Raw genomic sequence first — 21,977 nt, 5'->3', positions numbered from 1 at the left:
CGGCATACTTAAAGAAACTCCTGAGGGCGCCATTAGCCAAAGAGGCGAGAAGCAAGATGAGGGCGGAATGCCAGTCACACCGCTCCCCGCACGAGCTACGACTCGTCCTACAAAGACACGCCCCTCCACGTCCACAGCCTCTTCTCAACCAGCACCCAAACACACACGTCCCGACAGGGGTACCTTATCACCTTATCAGGTGTCACGCTATGGGGCACGGCGTGGCATGCTCGGCAGGGCTGGAGTTTATCGCCCTTCATGTTTGTGGCAAGCGAACTGGAGGCTTCATCACAGAAACGCACGGAGGACTGCGCGACCCAGCGCGGCTCGGAACACGTGACTCGTTGCCTAGCAATTCTCAATGCTTCGGTATACGTGTCACGTGATAGTGGTCACGTGTTTCCTTTCCATGGATAAAAGGAGTCCGGTTACGGAAAGCGTTGCTTCACAGCTGTTCTCTCTGGATCACATGTTGCTTACGCTTCGTTTCAAGACTCCTTACTTCATCTGACCTCGGCTTTGTTCTACGGATCGCTCAGTGCCTAACTCTTGTCTGCTTTGGAACTTTGGACTATTGGTTGACGAAATATTTTTGCCCAAACGGATTGCTTGTGTCTTGCCCCTTTACTACCTTGGAATTTGGATCCACTGATGCCGACCTACTCTCTGCCCTACGGACTGCCTTGTGTTTAGCCCCTCGGACTGCTCTGGTACTCTCCACGTTTCATGTGTTACAAGAGGACTCCGGTCCTGTCTTAGGTGGTTACCTGCCCATCTCTGCTGCCACGCCTGCTCGGACCCGCTGCCCCTTTCTGAACAACTGGCTAACGCCTACTTTCGATTCTCTGAGACAACGCTCCAGTACTCACAGGTATTTAGTGCCCTGGTTGTTTTCACTAAGATTACTACATACTGTACAGTTACATAACCTTATACCTTCCTTTGCAGCGCTCCAGGGGTTCTTCCGGTTGTTCCTGAGTCCTGGCTCTATGGACTACCTTCTTTGGCCCTAAGCATCACTCTGGCGGTATTACCGTGATTGTCAGTCTGATACTTGGGAACAGAGGGATAGCCCATACTCTGCACGACCAACAGCTGCGTAACAGACTGTGAAGCCTTCTTGGTCATCCAGAGTATGAATCCCTCCACCGGGGACCCAGTGACCGCTTTGATGCAAGCAGTAGCGGCCCTCAGGACCGACATGGCCGCCGCCACAACAGCCATACATGACCGTCTTGACGCCTTACAGAGCACACGTTACCCATTACCCCCAGACACCGAATTCGGGGACTCCGGTCCCTCGGATCAGCCAGCACCTATCCCGGCCTCTGCACCCTCTCCTATGTTGTTTCCGACACCCGTTCCTCTTGCTGCCCCAGAACGCTACCAGGGGGACCCTCGGAAATACCGTACCTTCATTAATCAATGTAAACTCCACTTCTTGTGCAGACCCTTGGCTTTCCCCGATTCAGTCACAAAGGCCGCATTTCTTCTGTCACATTTATCTGGGGTGGCGGCCACCTGGGCAAATCCAATGTTGGAAAACGATAATCCCGCTCTGTATGATTTTGACCTTCTCACAACGGAAATGGCCAAGGTCTTTAATACACACCATAAAGCTCAATCGAGGGACCTGGAACTCCTGGACCTAACACAGGGTAAACTATCGTTGATTGAATACATTGCTCGATATAACCAGCTCGCCGCCGAGACTTCCTGGCCGGAGGAGAAAAAGGCGATTGTGTTCTACCGTGGCTTATGTAACTCCATGAAAGATGCGCTTTCAGTAGTTCCTGCCCTTCCCTCTGTGTTTTCGGATCTGGTGGATCTCGCTTTACAGATAGATGCAAGGAGATCCGAGAGAAGGACAGAAACAATGTTCACTAGCCAGTCCGGTCAGGCCTCTTCTACCACCCCTTCCGAACCCATGCAAATAGGTGGTATCCGAAGCCCGATAACACCGTCCGAGCGTGAACGCCGGAGGGCGGATAACGCCTGCTTTTATTGCGGGTTAAACGGGCACTATGTAAGGGAATGCCCCCGACACCCTAAGAACAAAACCCCGGGTTTTCAGAGGGCTCGCCCATGATACAGGGGGCACCGGCGAGCCTGTCTTCAAACCCCTCTGAACCCGCCTTTGGCCCTGTCAGACCAGTGATAGTCCAGGCCCTTATGAAACCCACCAGGGAGGTCGCACATGTGGTCCAAATTGTAATTGACTCTGGGGCCACAGGTTGTTTTATTGATATAGCCTTGGCCCATCGTCTCAACCTACCCCTGGTCAGAAAAGAACACCCGGAACCCGTACATGCTGTTGACGGCAAGTCCTTGTCATCCGGCCCCATTCAGTTTCAGACCACGCCCTTGGAAGTATTGATTCAGAGCACCCACAGGGAAATCATGTCGTTTGACCTTATCAACACACCACAATTCGGTGTCATTTTGGGAATACCCTGGTTACGGCAACACAACCCGTTGATTAACTGGGGGACAGGACAGGTCACGTTCGAGTCAGAGGTGTGTCAGCAGTTTTGTCTGGTGGATGGTGATACGCTCTCCTCTCCTGCCACTATCCTGGGCGCCATGGCCTCTACACGCATTACTGACGTAACCTCAGAGACTGGGCCTTCACATACTGTGGGGGCCATCCTGGCTAATATCCCCATCGAATACCACGAATTCCACATGGTATTTGATAAAGCCAAGGCGGAGGGTCTACCCCCACATAGACCATACGACTGTCCGATTGATTTGGTTCCGGATGCACCTATACCCAGGGGGAGGATCTACTCATTGTCCCAATCAGAGGAGCAGGCCCTCAATGAATACATCCATCAGGCGTTGCAATTGGGTCACATCCGTCCATCATGTTCCCCTGCTGCCAGCCCGATATTTTTCGTGCCAAAAAAGGAAGGCGATTTGCGTCCATGTGTGGACTACAGGAAGTTGAATGCCGTTACCATAAAAAACAGGTACCCTCTCCCCCTCATCTCCACACTGTTGGACAGATTAACAAGGGCTACCGTTTTCACCAAGTTGGACTTAAGAGGGGCATACAACCTGATCCGTATGCGACTTGGGGATGAGTGGAAGACGGCATTCTGCTCTCGGCAGGGGTTATTTGAGTACACCGTAATGCCCTATGGGCTTTGTAACGCTCCCGCAACTTTCCAGCGGTTTATCAATGACTTATTCTCTGACATCTTGGATACGTACGTAGTGGTATACCTGGACGATATATTGGTTTTTTCACCCTCGTTAGAGGAACACATTAGTCATGTCAGAGAGGTCCTCTCTCGCCTTAAGGCGAACGCCCTGTTTGCCAAGCCGGAGAAATGCACTTTCCATTCAAAGGAAGTGGAGTTCCTAGGTTTCCACATCTCCCCTGGAGGCCTGTCCATGAACCAGTCCAAGGTTCGTGCTGTCATGGAATGGCCGACTCCGACTAACATTAAACAACTTCAGTCCTTTCTTGGTTTCGCTAATTTCTACCGACGGTTCATCGCCGGCTTCTCTTCCATCGTTTCTCCATTGACCGCTTTGACCAGTCCTCTTGTCCCGTACTCTTGGACCCCTACGCAGCAAAGGGCATTCGAGGCACTCAAGTCCAGGTTTACTTCTGCCCCGGTCCTACAACACCCCGATCCCGACCTCCCCTACGTCCTGGAAGCAGACGCCTCTTCGTTTGCACTAGGTGCGGTGTTGTCCCAGCCATGTCCAGCCACGGGTCGGTTACATCCGGTGGCCTATCATTCTCGGAAGTTCTCAACAGCCGAAACTCACTACACTGTAACCGAGAAAGAGCTGCTGGCCATCAAGGACGCCCTCCAGACATGACGACATCATCTCATGGGGGCAAAGCACCAAACGGTGGTTTATACAGACCACAAAAACCTGCAAGACCTGGCCTCCCTGAAGTGCGTAAACAGCCGGCAGGTACGCTGGCACTTGTTTTTTGCTGCCTTCGATTTTGTTGTAAAACATAGACCAGGCCTCATCAATGGCAAGGCTGACGCTTTGTCCCGATCTCCCGGTGGTGAATCCTTGGTTACATTTCCAGACACATTATTAGGGAAAAGCCATGTTGTTTGCTTGTGTACACCCTCGCCACTCATGCTCACTGCCATTAGAGAATGGGTTTCTCAACATCCTCATACACTCACGGAATGGGACATTACTCTCCAGGACGGGCTACCTTTCATTCAGGGCAAACTATTCCTTCCTACATGCGATGCACGCAACCAGGCGCTGGCATGGTCACATGATGCGGCCATAAATGGCCATCCCGGGCAACAACGCACCCTTGAATTGTTACAACGCTGGTGCTGGTGGCCATCCATGAGAAAGGACATAGAAAACTATGTAAACACATGTTCTATATGCGCACAATGCAAAACACGTAGAGGACGGCCATTGGGGTTACTCCTGCCATTACCCATACCTCCCAGGCCGTGGCACACCATCTCTATGGACCTCATCACTGATCTACCTCGCAGACAGGGTTACGATACCATATGGGTTATCGTCGACTCATATACCAAAATGGCCCGTTTTATTCCCTGCACAGGCATCCCGTCGGCCCCAACACTGGCTCGCCTGTTCTTCAAGACGGTTTTCTGTCTTTTCGGTTTACCACATGTCATTATATCAGACCGGGGATCCCAGTTCACGTCCTGCTTCTGGCGTGCTCTTACCGGACTCCTGAAGATCGATGCTCGCTTCTCTTCGGTGTACCACCCTGAAAGCGATGGGCAGACGGAGAGGGTTAACCAAGCCCTAGAGCAGTACCTGCGCTGTCTGTCCCTTCAGTACCAGGACTCCTGGTTCAAACTGCTCTATCTGGCTGAGTTCGCATACAATAATTCACGTCATTCGGCCACTGGGTTCTCCCCTTTCTACTCTCTGTATGGACAACATCCTCGCGCCCTACCGCTCTCTGATTTCTCCTCTGTCACTCCTGCCGCTAACGCCTGCGTGCGTGATCTAGCAGGTGTCCATGCACAAACTCTGGTCCACCTCCACGAGGCTCAGTCGGTGATGAAGGTCAAAGCAGACCGTAAGCGGGCCGAGGCGCCGGTGTATCATGTGGGCGATCGGGTGTGGTTGTCGACCAGACACTTGCGAATCCCTGGTTGTCGCAAGCTGTTGCCCCGCTTTGTGGGCCCCTATCGGATCGTCAGAATACTTAATCCTGTGGCCCTGCGTCTGTCTGTTCCGCGTGCTTGGCGGATCCACCCAGTTTTCCATGTCTCCCTCCTTAAGCCATTCCTTACTTCCACTCGCATCCTTGTTCCTCCCGCCCCAGTCTCTGTGTCTTCCCAGGACGTTTTTGAGGTCAGTGCCATCCTCGGGTCCCGCTTCCATAGGGGCCGCCTACAGTACCTGGTAGACTGGCTGGGTTATGGTCCCGAGGACCGATCCTGGGTTCCCTCCCATGACGTCCAGGCCCCTCTTCTGGTGTCACAGTTCCATAGGGATAACCCGGCTAGCCCACGGGGTCGTGGGCCGTTGCGGGGGGATTCTGTCACACTGCTCCCCGCACGAGCTACGACTCGTCCTACAAAGACACGCCCCTCCACGTCCACAGCCTCTTCTCAACCAGCACCCAAACACACACGTCCCGACAGGGGTACCTTATCACCTTATCAGGTGTCACGCTATGGGGCACGGCGTGGCATGCTCGGCAGGGCTGGAGTTTATCGCCCTTCATGTTTGTGGCAAGCGAACTGGAGGCTTCATCACAGAAACGCACGGAGGACTGCGCGACCCAGCGCGGCTCGGAACACGTGACTCGTTGCCTAGCAATTCTCAATGCTTCGGTATACGTGTCACGTGATAGTGGTCACGTGTTTCCTTTCCATGGATAAAAGGAGTCCGGTTACGGAAAGCGTTGCTTCACAGCTGTTCTCTCTGGATCACGTGTTGCTTACGCTTCGTTTCAAGACTCCTTACTTCATCTGACCTCGGCTTTGTTCTACGGATCGCTCAGTGCCTAACTCTTGTCTGCTTTGGAACTTTGGACTATTGGTTGACGAACTATTTTTGCCCAAACGGATTGCTTGTGTCTTGCCCCTTTACTACCTTGGAATTTGGATCCACTGATGCCGACCTACGCTCTGCCCTACGGACTGCCTTGTGTTTAGCCCCTCGGACTGCTCTGGTACTCTCCACGTTTCATGTGTTACAACAGGACTCCGGTCCTGTCTTAGGTGGTTACCTGCCCATCTCTGCTGCCACGCCTTCTCGGACCCGCTGCCCCTTTCTGAACAACTGGCTAACGCCTACTTTCGATTCTCTGAGACAACGCTCCAGTACTCACAGGTATTTAGTGCCCTGGTTGTTTTCACTAAGATTACTACATACTGTACAGTTACATAACCTTATACCTTCCTTTGCAGCGCTCCAGGGGTTCTTCCGGTTGTTCCTGAGTCGTGGCTCTACGGACTACCTTCTTTGGCCCTAAGCATCACTCTGGCGGTATTACCGTGATTGTCAGTCTGATACTTGGGAACAGAGGGATAGCCCATACTCTGCACGACCAACAGCTGCGTAACAATGCCCCAGACCACTCCTCCCTGAGGGGGCGGCAGACACGCCGGTAATAGATGAAAAAATGATAACTTTTATGAGTAAGTTTACTAAAGTTGCGAGGAAGGGCCTTGATAGATCCTGGCGTTCGTGTCAGGACAAGATGCTTGATATGACGGGACCCCTCACAAAGATTCTCCAGATGGGAGAAGAAGCGAAGATGAAAGGGGAGCCGATAGACCCGGCAATCCTTATCGGATGGGCCCAAAGGGCGATATGTATGTTAGGGAACGCTAATCATGCCATAACTACAGAAAGGAGGAGATCTTTACTAGTAAAGATCGACCCAAAATTGAGCGAGTTAGCCTCCTCAGAATCCGCCACTTCGGCGAAGGGAAAGTTGTTTGGGGACTCCTTTATCAAGGAGCTCACCAAATTTGTAAACTCCTATGCAGCTTTGGATAAGGCTGAAGCCTCCCTTAAGAGGGTTTTCGGAAGGCAGATTTTTGGACGGGCCAGCAGAGGAAGGGGTCGTTCGGCTGGCCGGTTCCAATACAATCGATCCTACCAAGACAGGACACAATGGAGAGATTATGAGGAGCGCAAACAAACACCTTTCTTCCCATCGAGAGGTAGAGGAAGAGGAAAAAACTGGCGAGGTGAACATCAGCAAAACAACAAAGGTGAGATTATCAATCCCACATCTAAATATCATAGAAGTAGGTGGAAGAACTGCTCAGTTTTTAAAGAATTGGTTGAACATATCAGGGGATACCTGGGTGATTCAGACCGCGCAAGGCTTCTATATAGATTTTTTAGATACACCTCAGCAGGAGAAACCACCAAGAGGGATAGTATTGAGCAGGGAAGACAAGATCTTACTGGAAGGAGAGTTGAGAGGTCTGGAAAGCAAAAAAGCTATATGTCCCGCATCAGATCAGTCAGGAGGTTACATAAGCAATATGTTCCTAGTAAAAGGGAAACACACGACAAGACCAATAATCAACCTAAGAGGTCTAAACAATTACGTAGTGTACAGACACTTCAAAATGGAAGGGATACACCTACTAAGGGATATTCTAATTCAAGGAGACTGGCTAGCTAGAATAGATTTGAAAGATGCATACCTGACTATCCCCATAGCAGAGGAACACTGCAGATTTCTGAGATTCATCTGGGGGGAAGCGACATGGGAGTTTCGATGTCTACCATTCGGCCTAGCATCAGCACCATGGTGTTTCACCAAGACGATGAAGCCAGTTGTATCACACCTCAGGGCTCAAGGGATAAGACTCATAATATATCTAGACGATATATGTCTGATGTGCCAAGACAAGGAGACATTGGTAGAACAAGTACAGTTAACAATAGACTTATTAGGAAGCCTGGGCTTTATTATAAATTGGGAGAAATCCAGCTTAGTTCCAATTAAAGCAATGGAATTCCTAGGCTTCATAGTGGACTCGAATCAGGGAACCCTCAGCCTACCCATTCACAAAGTGAACGAGATCAAGAAACAGCTGAGACACACACTAGCGAAGGGAGAAATATCGCTGAGGGACATTGCGAGATTAGTAGGGCGCCTAGCGGCATCAATACAAGCGATTTGTCCAGGGCCACTTCATTACAGAGCACTCCAGAGGTTGAAGATTTATCACCTCAGGAAGGGCGCTTCATACGAATCAAAGGTGAACATTTCCCAAGAAGTGAGGGAAGAGTTGAAATGGTGGCTCATTCATATGGATGCATGGAACGGGAGAGCCATATTTGGTTCATCCCCGGACCTGATCATAGAATCCGACGCCAGCAGATGGGGCTGGGGAGCCCGTTGCGGAAACCTGTCGACAGGGGGCAGGTGGTCGGATCAGGAGACGAATCTCCATATCAACTGCCTGGAATTACTAGCAGGGTCTTTTGCAGTGAAATGCTGGACACAGGAGAAAGTTCAATGTTGCGTTCTGCTGAAAATGGACAATGTCTCGGCAGTCAGATATATCAACAGACTGGGAGGAACAAGATCCAGAATTCTTGCAGAACTGGCAAAGGAATTCTGGGAACTTTGTCTGGAAAGGAGAGTTTCAGTGAGAGCAGAGTACCTACCGGGCCAACAGAACGAAGTGGCCGACTGGAACTCCAGATACCTCAGAGACACCAGCGATTGGAAGCTGGACGAAAGGGTGTTCCAGGAACTAATGTCTCGATGGGGTCCATGCCAGATCGATCTATTTGCATCGAGATTGAACAGACAATTACCCCGGTTCTTCAGCTGGAGACCGGACCCGGAGGCAGAAGCGATAGATGCTTTTCTGCAATACTGGGATCATCAGAGGAACTATGCGTTTCCTCCGTTCTCCATGATAACGAGGACGCTTGCTCAGGTGAGACGTCAGAGTGCATCCCTAATCCTAGTCACTCCGGATTGGAGAAGTCAGGTGTGGTTTCCCAGTCTACTGGAATTGACTTACCAGAACCCACTGGCTTTACCCAACGGAGAATTAATCATTCGAGATCCCAGAGGTCTCAGTCACCCTTTGGTGAAGTCAGGCGGACTCAACCTCTTAGCGTGGGCGATTTCAGGGGATCTTGGATTAGGCCAGGACTATCGGACGAAGCTGAGAACATCATCAACGAATCCTGGGCCCCAGGGACACATAAGGCTTATAGATCAGCATGGATTAGATGGAGTAGCTGGTGTTTGGAGAGGAACATACATCCCGATAGAACGGATGTAGTGCATGTAGCAAATTTTTTAGCGCAGATGGCAGCGCTGGGTAAGGCATAGAGGACCATTAACACGGCCAAATCTGCAATATCGGCTGGGCATCCTAGAGTTGATGGCTTAGCGATTGGGGAACACCCATTAATTTGTAGACTACTAAGAGGAGTAAAGATGATTAAACCTCCTAGCGGAAAATATAGTCAATTATGGGATGTAGATAAGGTCCTGAGATTATTTTTGACATGGCCAGATAATTAAGATTTGACTCGTAAAGCAATTTCAGGAAAGTTAGCTATGCTCTTATGTCTTTTAGCATGTAAAAGATCTTCTGATGTTAGAGCTCTGGAAGTTAATAGGAAAAGTATGTCCCCTAACGGAGTGACTTTTCTCATTTCAAAGAGGACCAAAACAGGATTGAGATCTATTTCATATGAATCGTTTCCAAACCAACCAAAATTATGTCCAGTCAGATGCCTAACGGCATACGAAGATATGACCAGGGAAGTAAGGCCTCAAGGGATAACTCAATTATTGATAGCAATTTGTAAACCTTTTAAAGAGGTTAGACCGGCTACCATAGCCAGATGGCTTAGGTGGGTGATGGCAGAAGCAGGCATAAATATTGAGAGGTATGGCGCCCACTCAGCTAGAGGAGCGATGGCTATTAAAGCATATAACATAGGTGCTAGAGTAGAAGACATTATGAGGTCTGCGGATTGGTCGAATGAATCGATTTTTAAAACTTTCTATTTTAAACCTTTGGAAAGTGCAACATCGTTAGTGGTAAGTAAGCTTTGAACAAGCATAATCCGAGCCTCCGGTCTTGACATAGAATTCAGATTTTCCACACATTTGTTACAGAAAGTCATAATTCTATTAAAGACACGGAGGCGAAGGATTATCCCACCCGATCAATCGTAAGAATGAGATGTTTACATAACATGTTTCTGTTGTTATTTATGTAACAAATCATACAAGAGGTATAATGACTATGAAGATGTTGCTAATGATCAATGATTATACAGGTTATTACTAGATGTGGAATTTACGATTGACCCACCCTGTATCGGTTTATAGTCACTTTTCTAATTTATGTTTTCTTTAGGGACATGTCAGATGGCAAACAAGCAGGAAATTGAGAAGGGAAGAGAATATCAAGGAAGTACAGAACTCATCCTCACAAGGACAAAGAAAGAGGAGGAAGGGAAAGAGGACAGGAGTTATGTTTCATTGAGGACTTGTTTATTGGTTTATGGAATTGTCACATGGTCAGTTGAGGACCAATATAAATGAACTACAAATGCTCAGAAAAACATGGTTATTGTAGTTTTTATCAGATTTGTATTCATGTTCTTTGGTAATGTCTCTTTGTTGCTGAACAGTAAAGTTGAAGAGTAAGCATAATCCTTCGCCTCTGTGTCTTTAATAGAATTATGACTTTCTGTAACAAATGTGTGGAAAATCTGAATTTTGCTACATTAAAAATGGGAAAGAAAAAATTACAAGTCCCAGAATTCAAGGGTGGGGGACTGGATGGCATGCATAGCCAAAAGGACATTTGGCAGCTCAAAAGTTTCTAAATGCACGTTTGAGTCCCCCAGCCCCTTCGAAAATCACTTTTTCCAAAGTGTGGTCCCCTTCCAGTGCTATCATGAAGGATAATCCCCCAATCCTTTTTCAGTTACGAAAATAAAGCAAAATCATTCAGAGATGGCGACTGCAGGTAGCATCAAGCGGATGTGTGATACTTCTTCTATGTCTAGCACGAGTTCTTCGAGGATAGGCTGGAAGAGTATGTACATCGAGGGCGCGCGCCTGTGACGCCATTTCCTACTACGACTCCTTTCTCAGGCGGCGGAGCGGGCGCGAGACCGATCGGAGAGAAGAGGATCCCTGGAAAGAGCGGAGCAATGCCCAAGTAAGAGCCAGGAGGGAGGTCTGGGACAGGACGGGTTAAAAGAGGGTCTTGATCCACGCCAAACGGGTGTATGGGCTGGAGACAGTGTAGCTCTGCATCTTCTCGGTCCACATGAATGCGGCCCAGCAGGCCTCGCACAGGATTGTGGGGGTTGAGCAATAACCTGCGTTAATCCGTACCATGGCGGGTTCCCCCTCGAAATAAATGGTACCTGGTCTAAATACGTAATCAGCAGGGCGCTTTATGCCTTGATATCCTAGCTCATAGCAAAGTCCCCTATATTGTCCCCATTTAATCATCGCTATTTGTAATGTCATTGGTTATTTAAAACATGCTGAATACCCAGAGGTTTCTAAGCGCGGACCCCGGGATCGAACCTGTGTGGCTCCTTGTCGTCTTTCTTCCAAGGCGAGCGCGTTGCCCTTAGCTATCCCCCCGAGGCTTGCTTGTACTTTGGCACTTCATTTACTTTAGGCTACAATAGTTCAATGCCACGCTCTCAATGGCCGAATAGGCTCGTGCAACGTTTTCTCTTTGTTTCTCGAAATTCACATTTTGTGTTCCTCGCCATAGGGAACGTGGCTGCACACTTTCCATGCACTGTGTAACTGGAGATTTTTCAGGTTTGCCTCGAATTGCAATTCTCTCATTATGGCCGTTTCGACGGTCACTGTTCCTATAAGCTGTTTGGTGGGGCGCCTCAGCGCAAACGTACTTAGTATTCCCCCCCCCCCCGCAGTGGTGTTTGTAGGATCGCTGTGATGGTGCTAGGAATGGTAAGGGGCTGTTTCTGCTGGGATTCACACTGATGACCTGCAGACTGGTCTCATGTTCGAGGTGTAAAGTGTCAGAACCGCCCACAGGTCGAATGACAACCGCTCGATCTCTTGGTTATACGAGAAACATTACATTTTTGCAGTTCATAAATTAACATTGGTGTTTTTCAAAATTACTGCAAACTTTATTTTTTGCATGCAGGGTTGGTGTTGTTTTACTTATGAACGAAATTGCTAGTTAGCTCCTACTTTTATCCTAGGAGAGCCTGGTTAGCTTGATACTAACAGCTACTGGGAGCTCCATTTACGTCCTCTCACCAGCAAATTGGTACCATTAAAGCGTACATATGTTATATGGCTCTAGCGCCTACTGCTATACAGGCCTCGAACTGCTGTGGGATTGAACGCCCTTCGGAGGACCATAGAAATGGAAGGGGTCAAGAAAGGAGTTCTAAAATGAGTGCGTTTTGCCAGCATGAAGGTGGGTGGGGAGGGAATGTGTTGGTGGAATGCGATAGTCCAAAGAATCCGATTATGTGAAATGCTTGTCCCGATTTTGTATGTGTCTCTGCTCTTTCTGTCGGATGAGGTGATGCGTGTTTTGAGTTTGAGTAATAAAGATGTTGAGAGGTATGCAAGTGAGCAGGCTCTGCAGTTATGATGGCGTGCTTGAGGTACCGTCGAAGAGAGGCTGACACTGAAAGGCAAGGTTCTTGTGGAGCTCATGGCGGTTTGACTGCATTGCTTTTAGTTTGAAGGGGTGGAAATGTCCACCTCCCCCTAATCTAGATTCCCGTCTGGGAGAGTAATAAACCGTAGAGGTAATGGGCTGATGTTCTCGGGCTGCAGGGGGGGAAGAGCCTTGTTTGAGTGTTTTCCTGAGGACAAGTTTAACGGCACCTGTTGATGGGTGCTTACACTGAGAAAGTGGAGCCCCCTGTTTATTTTGCCACTGGAATGAGGAGAGGACATGCTGCACCTGACTGAGGTTTCGATTAGGCCTGTATCGAGTACTTTTAGGCTGCATGTATTTTGGTCCTGAGTTCTGCAGTGCTCGGTGTGTGATGCACATTGCCTTCAGGGTGGATCGTTGCCTGATCAGCCAGTGGGAGACTCTGAGGGCTGGTGAGATGTGTTTTCGCACTACGGAAAGCCATGCAGGTGTTTGTACCCGTTGGGGTTTTCTTAGTTGTGTTGCAGTGGCTCCCAGCTTTAGGGTGTTGGCATAGGGACAGAGGGAAGGATGGGTAGGGAAATATGCAGCAGAGAATGCAACTCTGTCGGTAGCAGCTTTTTGTCGCTGATGTGAAGGGGTCAGATCTGCATCCAATGTTTACTGTGTTGGAGGAGGTAGTCCTAGACAGTGGCAAAGAGGTGGGTTGGGGAAAGAGGGAAGTCTTCTTCCATAGAATATTTAGATTTTTCTGGGTTGAGTAGTAGGTTGGCCATCATCCAGTGCTCTATTTCAGAGTGGCATGTTTCAAGGTCGGGGTGGTGGCGGAAGGGTTTGTTAGAACTTTGAAGATTTGGGGCTCTCTGGGGAGGGCTAAGGGTGGATTGCTGACCTCGATTTGCTCCGCCAGCGTGCAGGATGCCAATCATGGTTTTGAGTCGTGCGTAGAAACACTTGTGTACAAGCGCGTTATAAATTACATTTATCATATCCTGGCTTACTCTTAACCCCGGTGAAGCTGAGCGATAGTGGGCCTAGAATGCTTATAAACCTCTATTGGAACTAGTGGATATGTTTGACAAGCTGACATAACTATTCCTGGCCCGAGCGGGGTAACTTGGGGAACATACTCCTGGCTGAGGATATTAAGGCTGATTGTTTGGGTATCCAGGACCATTCCCATGACTATTCATTCCATGAAGCAGCATCTGCGTGGTAAAAGGTGGACATGTTTTTTTCCAAAAGTGCAATCCTGTCTGAATATCAACTTACTTGGCACCATTATCTCCTCCAGTCCTCATAGATTGATTTTATAGTTCTCAGATAATTTGGGACTTGACCAAAAGCATTTTGAGATTTTAAATGGTAACCTCAGTGACCATTATATTTAAGCGTGGGATGTCTTGACCTGGATATCTGGACAAGCTTACGTGGGGTGTGTTTGTAACTAGGGGCAAGAATTGACTTGTTTTGTCTTTTAGGGACGTCCCCAGGTTTAATACTCCTATTAAGGGAATCGTACTACGAGATAGTTTTGACCTTAATTTGGCAGAAAACTACCAAAAACACAAGGCTGCATGCCTCTGGAATTTTTATAATTAAGTGCATGAATTGGTAAAGTGGTGAAGTTATCTGGAGGTGGAATCTTAAGCTCATGTGTAGTAAGGCTAAGCAAAATTATAAAAAATAAGTTGCGTTCCCTTTGCTCGTTGATGTATCAGACGGTGAAAGGATGCTTGTATGTATTGCAAAGAAAATATTAATTATTGGAAACTGGTGAGCAACCAAAAAGATTGGAAACTGGTGAGCACATGTGAGAGGGCTTGGAAACTGTCCAACCAAATCCCATTTCCATATAGAATTGGGTACAACACCTCGAAGATATGCACCGAAATCCAAGCAAAACGAACAACAAACACTTGGAACTCGCCCAGGATGTACCTATTTTTAAGAAGGGAACGGCCACGATCCGCAAAATTGGAGACCAAATGCCCTAATCCATGTTTCGAGGATTTTTTTCCTCTTTCGTCTTGAAGTAATTAAGTGGGCAAACAAAATCTTGAAGGCTAACCAGGTGGGTTATGGATTCCATACAGAGATTAGCCTGGGAGAAGTAGTTGTCCGATATTTTCGTAGAAACTATAGGTTTGTCTCTAGCCTTTGACTGAGTTAATCGTGATATTTTGTGGACTCAATTGGAAGTCTCGGGGCTCAGAATATAGTGTAATTTTGAAGCTTGTGAATATAGTGTAACTTCAGCACACTGAGTCTGTGCTCAAGGTGCGTCTTAACTTTGTCGCAGACCTTGCAAAAGCCATGCCCACTTCCAGGGGTGCATTGTGGTCCTTTCATTTAGTGGATATTTATCTGACTTGGGCTTATTCCTGAATAATCGTCAAACTATTTTAGTAAATAACTATGATGATGCCAAACCCCTGATCTCCTAAGTGAAGCACTTTAACCAGCGTTATGGTAAATTCTCTGTTCCTATTTTAAAATGTTATGATGCTAAAGTAGTGCCGGCAATTACTTATGGCCTTGAAGATTTAAAATATACTGTAGTGGGGGCGGGTGGGACACCTAGATTTTCACCCATGTAATGAAAACCACTTTACTTTAAACTTTGGCAGTACAGTGAAATACCAGTTACATGGTTAGGCTAGATGCAAGTAGCTATATGGTAATTGGGGTTTTACTGGAGTGCAGTAATGGCTGTACCTCCTACCCACACCACACTTCCCCTATCAGTTGCTGCAGGTTGTCTGCTCCTGGCGTAATTGTCGAATATTCACAAAAGGCTTGGTGTGTGTGCTTCCTGTCATGGAAATTTGGGATCACTAGCATTAGATCAAATCTATTGACCCGAGAGAACTGCTACAGGTGGAAGAAAGTGGATTGTGACCATATGATATGATGGTTCTTTGGTAAAGTGATGGAAATGGTAAAGAAGTGTTGGCTGCTCCACGTCAAATACATTTTGGGCATTTCATCAAAGATCTGAGAGCCCCTGGAAATCTTTATGGAAACAACTTTGATTCTGGGTCCTTTCCGTTATGCAAAACCTTGTTTCGGTTTCTTCGTAGTGTTAAATCAATTAAGGGGTGGGTAAACTAAACCTTCAGCATTACGGAGATTTTTTTATTAAAAGGATGATTTGCTGAATTGTGATGTGTCGCGGAGCAATTTGCTATGCAATTCTGTAGGTTTGCTAATTAAATTAGCACTTGTGTAGCAAAGTTAGCTATTTAAGTTACCCTATTTAATGAAAGCACAGCTCACCCTGCATTCCTCTCTTGCCTTCAGAGCTCACTCCACCCTCTTTTCTCTGTTCACTGCAAGTTCAAAGGGGCTAATGGAGAGAGACAGAGTGCTACGCGCATTTTATTTTTCAAATAATTGCAACCCAGAAATAATCGGGATGATACTGTTATTAAGCCAACGGTATCTGTCTGCCAAAGACAATATGTTGGTTATTTTTTTAAGAAAAGTCTTCCAATTCCTTTTCTAAAAATGTAATAGGTTACATAATGCATAATTACAGTTTTGCTACTGTAAAACATTGCATTGTCTCCATGCTTTACAGTGAAGTGTATCTAAAGCTGTGTCCACTAAATTTCATTTTGTTGGGGAAGATGTATCATATTGACGAGTGGACACTTTTGAAAATGTACATGACCACGTGGCCCAAGTGCTTTGATGGCAAACCTAGTCCTGTGCCTGCTGGTGCTCAACCCATGAGCTGATCCCTTACCATGTTGGTTTATACCCGCTACCCTGGAAGTGAGACGTATGCAAACTACAATATTCTGCCTAGTTTGCCCAGATCTCTGCCTGGTATGCCATCTTTTATAAAATGAATACACAAAGCTAACCTGAGATTTACTTAAAAGTAGCTATCAATAAGTTTCATCCAGTCTGTACAGCTACCGACCTACTGCAGAACTGTCCATTGTAGTTAGCCTCCAGAGCACACTTTGCTCTATGATTATGATTGCTTTATATATTTGCACCTGCAGTAGGGAGATCTGGCCAAACTGTTTTAAGAGCCTTTTATCATATCTATTTATTTGTGTCCCTTCTTGCAGCTAACCTTTTTACAGACACTCATCCAGGGCTTGCAAAGTATTTTCGCCCACTCGCATAGTCGAGTACGTTTTAAGAAGGGCCAGTACCATTTGCAGGGGATGTTGGAAACTTTTATCTAAACTTTACTTTGTTTGCAGTATATGTCAAATAAGTTTCACTGGGCATGCCTGGCCTCTGGGTGGCAGCAGTGTGCCAAACTAAAGTGGGTTTGTAGTGACATGCGCCATTTTACAGAAAGAATTTGCAAGGCCTGACTTATCTCACTGTCTTACTTCAGCATACAAAACTGCTGTATTATTGCTTGTTTTTTTTTACCTTTGGTACAAGTATCTTATGGTGGCATTAAAACCATTAGTACACAATTGCTAATCAAATGGGTTTCAAAATTTAATTAGCAAACTGCTAATCAATTTTTTAAAACTAATTTATGCCTTGGAAAAGTATGTATTTATCGTGTAAGGTATTGTATAAAACATGTGCCCAATATAAGTATTAAAATGAGAGGTACGCCTCTGGTGATCTCTAGAGAGGTTAGGTTTGTTGATTATAGTCCAGTAATTTTTTTTTGGTTGGGTCCTGCATATTTCAGCCCTGCCGGTAAGATAGCTCAGCGCTGCTGCGATCTGTCGTGATCTGCAGGTCGCAGGTTCGAATCCCGGCAAGGCCACTCGACCTTTCATCCTTCCGAGGTCGATAAATGAGTACCAATTTCGGTTGGGTGATAATTGATGTAAATATTTGCTCTGTAAAGCGCTTTGGCTTAAGGCGCTATATAAATAACACATCTGCATTCTGGGGTGCCATTCTGAGATTTAAAATTAAGGGCAGAGGGGAACCATTTGGGGGAAAGGGGTAGGCCTTGTCTACTAGAGAATGATTTGTGTGGTAAGAGGTCTGCTCTGGGCTTCAGATATCAAAGTGGGGTATGGAGAACTAACCAGAGTGGGAGTTTGACTGTCTTCCACATGGGAGCATGTGTAGTGTCCCTAGGGTTGCCAGATTTTTTTTTGTGGGGGGTGCCTTCATCGAGAGATTAAGGATGGCTGCATGGTTGGTCCAGATGAGTGGGAGGGCTGGCAGTGCGGAGATGAGGTTTGGTGCGCTAAAGACAGCATCAAGGGTGTGGCCTGCAAGGGTGTGACCTGCAGAGCGTCTAGGGCCTGGGACTAATCATGCTAGATGTAGGGTAACAGTATGACCGCTTGGCAGTTGCTTAGTGATTTTGCGTATCCCGGCTGTCTATTCGCAGGAACCTGCGAGGTGAAGGGGTGAGCTGGAATTTTAACCAGAGTGATCTGCATTCTGAGCTGCAGGCTTGTTCCTATGAGTGTGAAAGGAGAGGAAGAGTTTGGAATTCTATTGGTCATTTATATATCACTTTTTAACATTACTATAGTCTCAATGTCCTTGTGGTGGTAACGTCCTCGAGGACTGCAGTCCAGAGAAAGGGAAATTCTCAGAGGTTTAGAATGCGTGTGTGCATTTTGGCCAACATAAGTAATTGGGTGTGCTGGCTGGGATCCTATAAGCAACCCAATAGTTCGGGCGTGTGGATGGGTGTTGAGGGTTTGTAGTGGGGTCCCTCATGTGAGGGTTAGCTGGAATAGTGCAGCTAGATTCTGTTAAGGTTTCAGAGGCTCCGGACAGCATTCCCATTTGGGCGTGTGGGGTGAAGACCATATTCTAGCGGATTGTGGGGCCTGGCGTATGTGCCCTGTGTACTATTTAGCAGGTTGAGTTTTTTTCTTTTTTTAAACTAGGTTTGGTGCTGTGGTAGAACAGTGATGGTGTAGGTGCTGGGTTTGACTTGGGTCGGTGTGATACGGGGGATGTGTGTTTGGTAGGAAATACGCGGTCTTTCTTAAGGAGTTTAGAGGGGAGGCAGCAAGGATTATGCAGCTAGAAGTGGGGGGGGCTTATAATGGTGCTTTTATGGGAGGGTGGTGGAATGTAAGGAGTTCTGACAGGGGCAGAAGTGGTGTTCCCGGTGCACCAGTTGGCACCTCTGATCTTGGCACTGATGGACATAGCAGAGCAAGCAAATTGTGGCTGTAGTGCATGTTGCAATGGTAAGTCTTCAACCAGGGTTCTTAAAGGGAGAGTGGCAGTGTAAAACAGTAGCAGGATAAAGTTGGGGAAATGATTACCCTGGACGCTAAGGAGAGGAAGCGGCTATAGTAGTGGAGAACAGCAAACGCTGTAGAAGAATTTTATGTGGTAGAACAGAAACTGTGAAAGTCAAAATGCAGTAGGACAGTGATGAAATGGTCTCCTACCTGGTTGTTGCAAGGTTGCGGCACCGAGGGCGAACAGCCAAATGGGGATGGAAGTAGCCCGTGGTAAGTCACTGTTCTTGGTCATGTGATCTTCCAGGAAACCAATCCGGCTGGATGAGGGCAAGCAGTGCTATTGGGGGGAGGAAGAAGGGGAGGTGGGCCTGGGCAAGGCAACGCGCGTGCGTGCTCTGAGCGTACATCGCTTGCAAAAGAAAAGGGAAGTAGTTCTTCTTGGTCCTGAAGAATGGCTCCCTTCTTTTGAACAATGCGCCACAGTTCCATTCGTAGGGGGAATTTCGCCTGTGAGAATGACTCCCTTCTCCATGCATTGGTTTGTTTTCTGAGGAAAGCAAAGGTCCAGCTTGTGGTGCTGTAAAGTTTCACTTTGCATTCAAAAGCAAGTTCCAACTCAAAACATTATTCCTTATTGACCATAGTTTTGTTTCACTATTGGGTTCCTGGAGAATGTCTATGTGGTGCCAGGGTAGTGATTTGTCTTCCCTATGTCTCATCTCGTTTTGGCTTCACAGTTTACCATCTTCACTGTTTGAGGTGCTGGAAGACTCACCCCATAACACACACAAAGCCCTTCTTAGACTTTAGCATGCAGTTCTCACTGCCAACGGGAATGCCTCCCTTCACTGGCTTCTTTGCCCCTTTTTGGTTCAATATTACCAGGCTGAATGACTTAATTCCCCTGGTTTGCTTTGCACTTCAAACGTTCACACTTAAATGAGCTCCCAGTCATATGGGTCTACCTATCTTAGAGCAGTTACCCCGGTTCACTATCCTGCCAGGCACTGTGACTATGAAGATGGCTTGGGTTGCTCTTCATAAAAGGGTCTGGGTCCCTGTCCCATGTTCGAATGCTTGTCAGCCCTTTGGGAGGCCTGCCAATTTTCCTGGCAACGGAGGTACCTGAAAGGGGCTTGCCAGTGTTCAGTTTGTTGCGGTCTCTCTTGTGTCCTTTTGGGCATCTCGTGGCCACAGCTGCTTTCTGGTGTGCTGCCGCGGCTCCTGCATGTCTCCCGTTGACCGCCCATTCTGGCGGCTCCTTGTGTCTGGATACCTGCTTCTCCACATTACCAGTTGGCTCCTCCACAGCATATTGGATAGGGACATCTCTGCCTGCAGGTCAGCGTCCCCAGAAAACAACTTAACCTGTTCTCCGCCCAGTTTTGCTTCCTGTATTGCGGTTCCTACAGAGAGGGGTTCTCTCTCTCCTTCCTAGTTTCCCTCTTCAGTTTTGCCCAGAGAAACTGGGCTGTTCACGTTCTCGTAAGTGCTGTCTGTTTCCTCACTTGCTCATCCTTGTACTGATCTCTCCCTCTCACTACTTGATGGATACATGTCCCTTGGGGAGTCCGCACTCTTCCTCGTCCAAGTACTTCCCATATTGGTGGTATGACAAACGTGTAGAAACACTAGAGAAAGTGTTGTGGAAGAGGATAGCAAGGTGTTCGGGTGAGGTTGCTTATGGGGATTCCATGTTCTCCCCAATACATCACTAATCCCATAGTGGGTTCTCTCCCCGTGAGATCCAACTGCTGAGGACCACACCCAAGAGGACTATCTGGTAGTGGCCTCACCTTGCTGGCCTCATAAGGCCCCTCACCCCCCCCCCCCCTTTGGGGAGAAGTGATGACATCCGGAGATTTGTCACCGGATACATTTGGGTCAGTAGTGCCACAGGAAGAAACTGTTTACTGCCTGATGTGATGAGGTAAAAGTTGTTTTTATGTGCATGAGTACCATGGTACAAATGAAGGACACATGTTCACTTGCTTATTAAATACTGATTGGGAATGGGATTTATTTTTTACATTTGTATAGCGCACAAACAGCCCGTGGGCATCGTGGCGCTGTTACTTGAAGGGAGGTTAGTTGCATGGAAGGCATAAGTTGGTTATACATTTGCATGTTGTACATTTATACATTTTGAACATGGGTTATAATTAAATTTAACAAGTTGACAAATGATGCAGTATGCAGTCATGTGTGGTTGGGGTGGTGTTGGTTAGTTGAAGAACATGGTTTTCATGGCCTTGTGGAATGCTGTGTGTGATTCTTTAGTATTTTGAATAATTTTACTCCCAAATTGAAAATAACCCCCTGCCCCCACTGGAGAATCTTATCTGGAGAACTGGGCCTACTCGCATCTCCACCATAAATGGGAATCGTGTTGAGGTGTTCACTCATTACTAAATGGCATTTAGAAATCAAGCCATTAGGGACATATAGTAGAGCTAAAAAAGGAACATGGTTTAATCTTTTTCCTTCAATAAGTACTCAGTAAATGGTCAAACCTGTGCGAGTTAGCTTGGATATTGTAAAGACTTCCTCCACAGAGGTACTACCTGACTTGGAGGAAGCTACCCACAACTTTCATTACAACAGTGAATTGAACACGACTCTGCCAAAATCCTCCTGATTAAGATGCATTTTAGTGAAGCAAAGTTCCTGGGACCGGCAGAACTACAGAAACATTTGTGGCACTAAAGCCACCAAGGGCGTCAACGCAAAAAGTCTACTTGGGTCTGGAAGTTCTCCCTTCAGACATCACCAAACTCGCATGACATTTACTCCCTGCTTGCAACACAACTTTATTCACCTTGTTGCTGCTGTGGCTGGTGACTGAAAAAAATCAGAACCTTTTAGTGGCGCTTACCTTCTATTGGCATGTGCAGCTGTAGAGTTTTGGGGGAAGTTCTTGGTGTCTTCGTTCCTTTTTGGAGCTGACCCAGGCCCTTGTTCTTTGATGTACAACTCTGATGCGTAACTGATGTATCGTTGGATGTTCTCGGTTTCATCGCCATGCCACATCATTTGTACTCGTTACCAGACATTGGCTAGTGACAATTTGACTTTTGGTGATTAAAATGTTTTAAGCCCATCTGAACTGGCCTTTGAGCGCACTACTGTTAATGGATTGGCTTGCATCCCAAAATAGTGTTCATTCCTAGGAGAGGGCCCAACTATGACACAGTGCTGTGAAAGCATT

General features: G+C 47.2%; 1 protein-coding gene across 1 annotated transcript in view; it reads left to right on the top strand.

Moving 5' to 3' along the window:
• The first annotated feature begins 11,038 nt into the window (after window positions 1–11,038).
• The window catches only part of SNRPC (small nuclear ribonucleoprotein polypeptide C), a 58,625-nt gene continuing 47,686 nt past the window's right edge, over window positions 11,039–21,977 (top strand). The window contains exon 1 of the mRNA XM_069633500.1: window positions 11,039–11,165. Within this exon, the coding sequence (XP_069489601.1) occupies window positions 11,158–11,165 (8 nt within the window). The 5' untranslated portion in view covers window positions 11,039–11,157. The remainder of the gene's footprint in view (window positions 11,166–21,977) is intronic.

This window comes from Ambystoma mexicanum, chromosome 13, assembly GCF_040938575.1.
Source record: "Ambystoma mexicanum isolate Mex_15411 chromosome 13, UKY_AmexF1_1, whole genome shotgun sequence".
NCBI lineage: Eukaryota > Metazoa > Chordata > Amphibia > Caudata > Ambystomatidae > Ambystoma > Ambystoma mexicanum.
The sequence above is the reverse complement of the archived record's forward strand: the minus strand, read 5'-3'. Positions and strand labels throughout refer to the sequence as shown.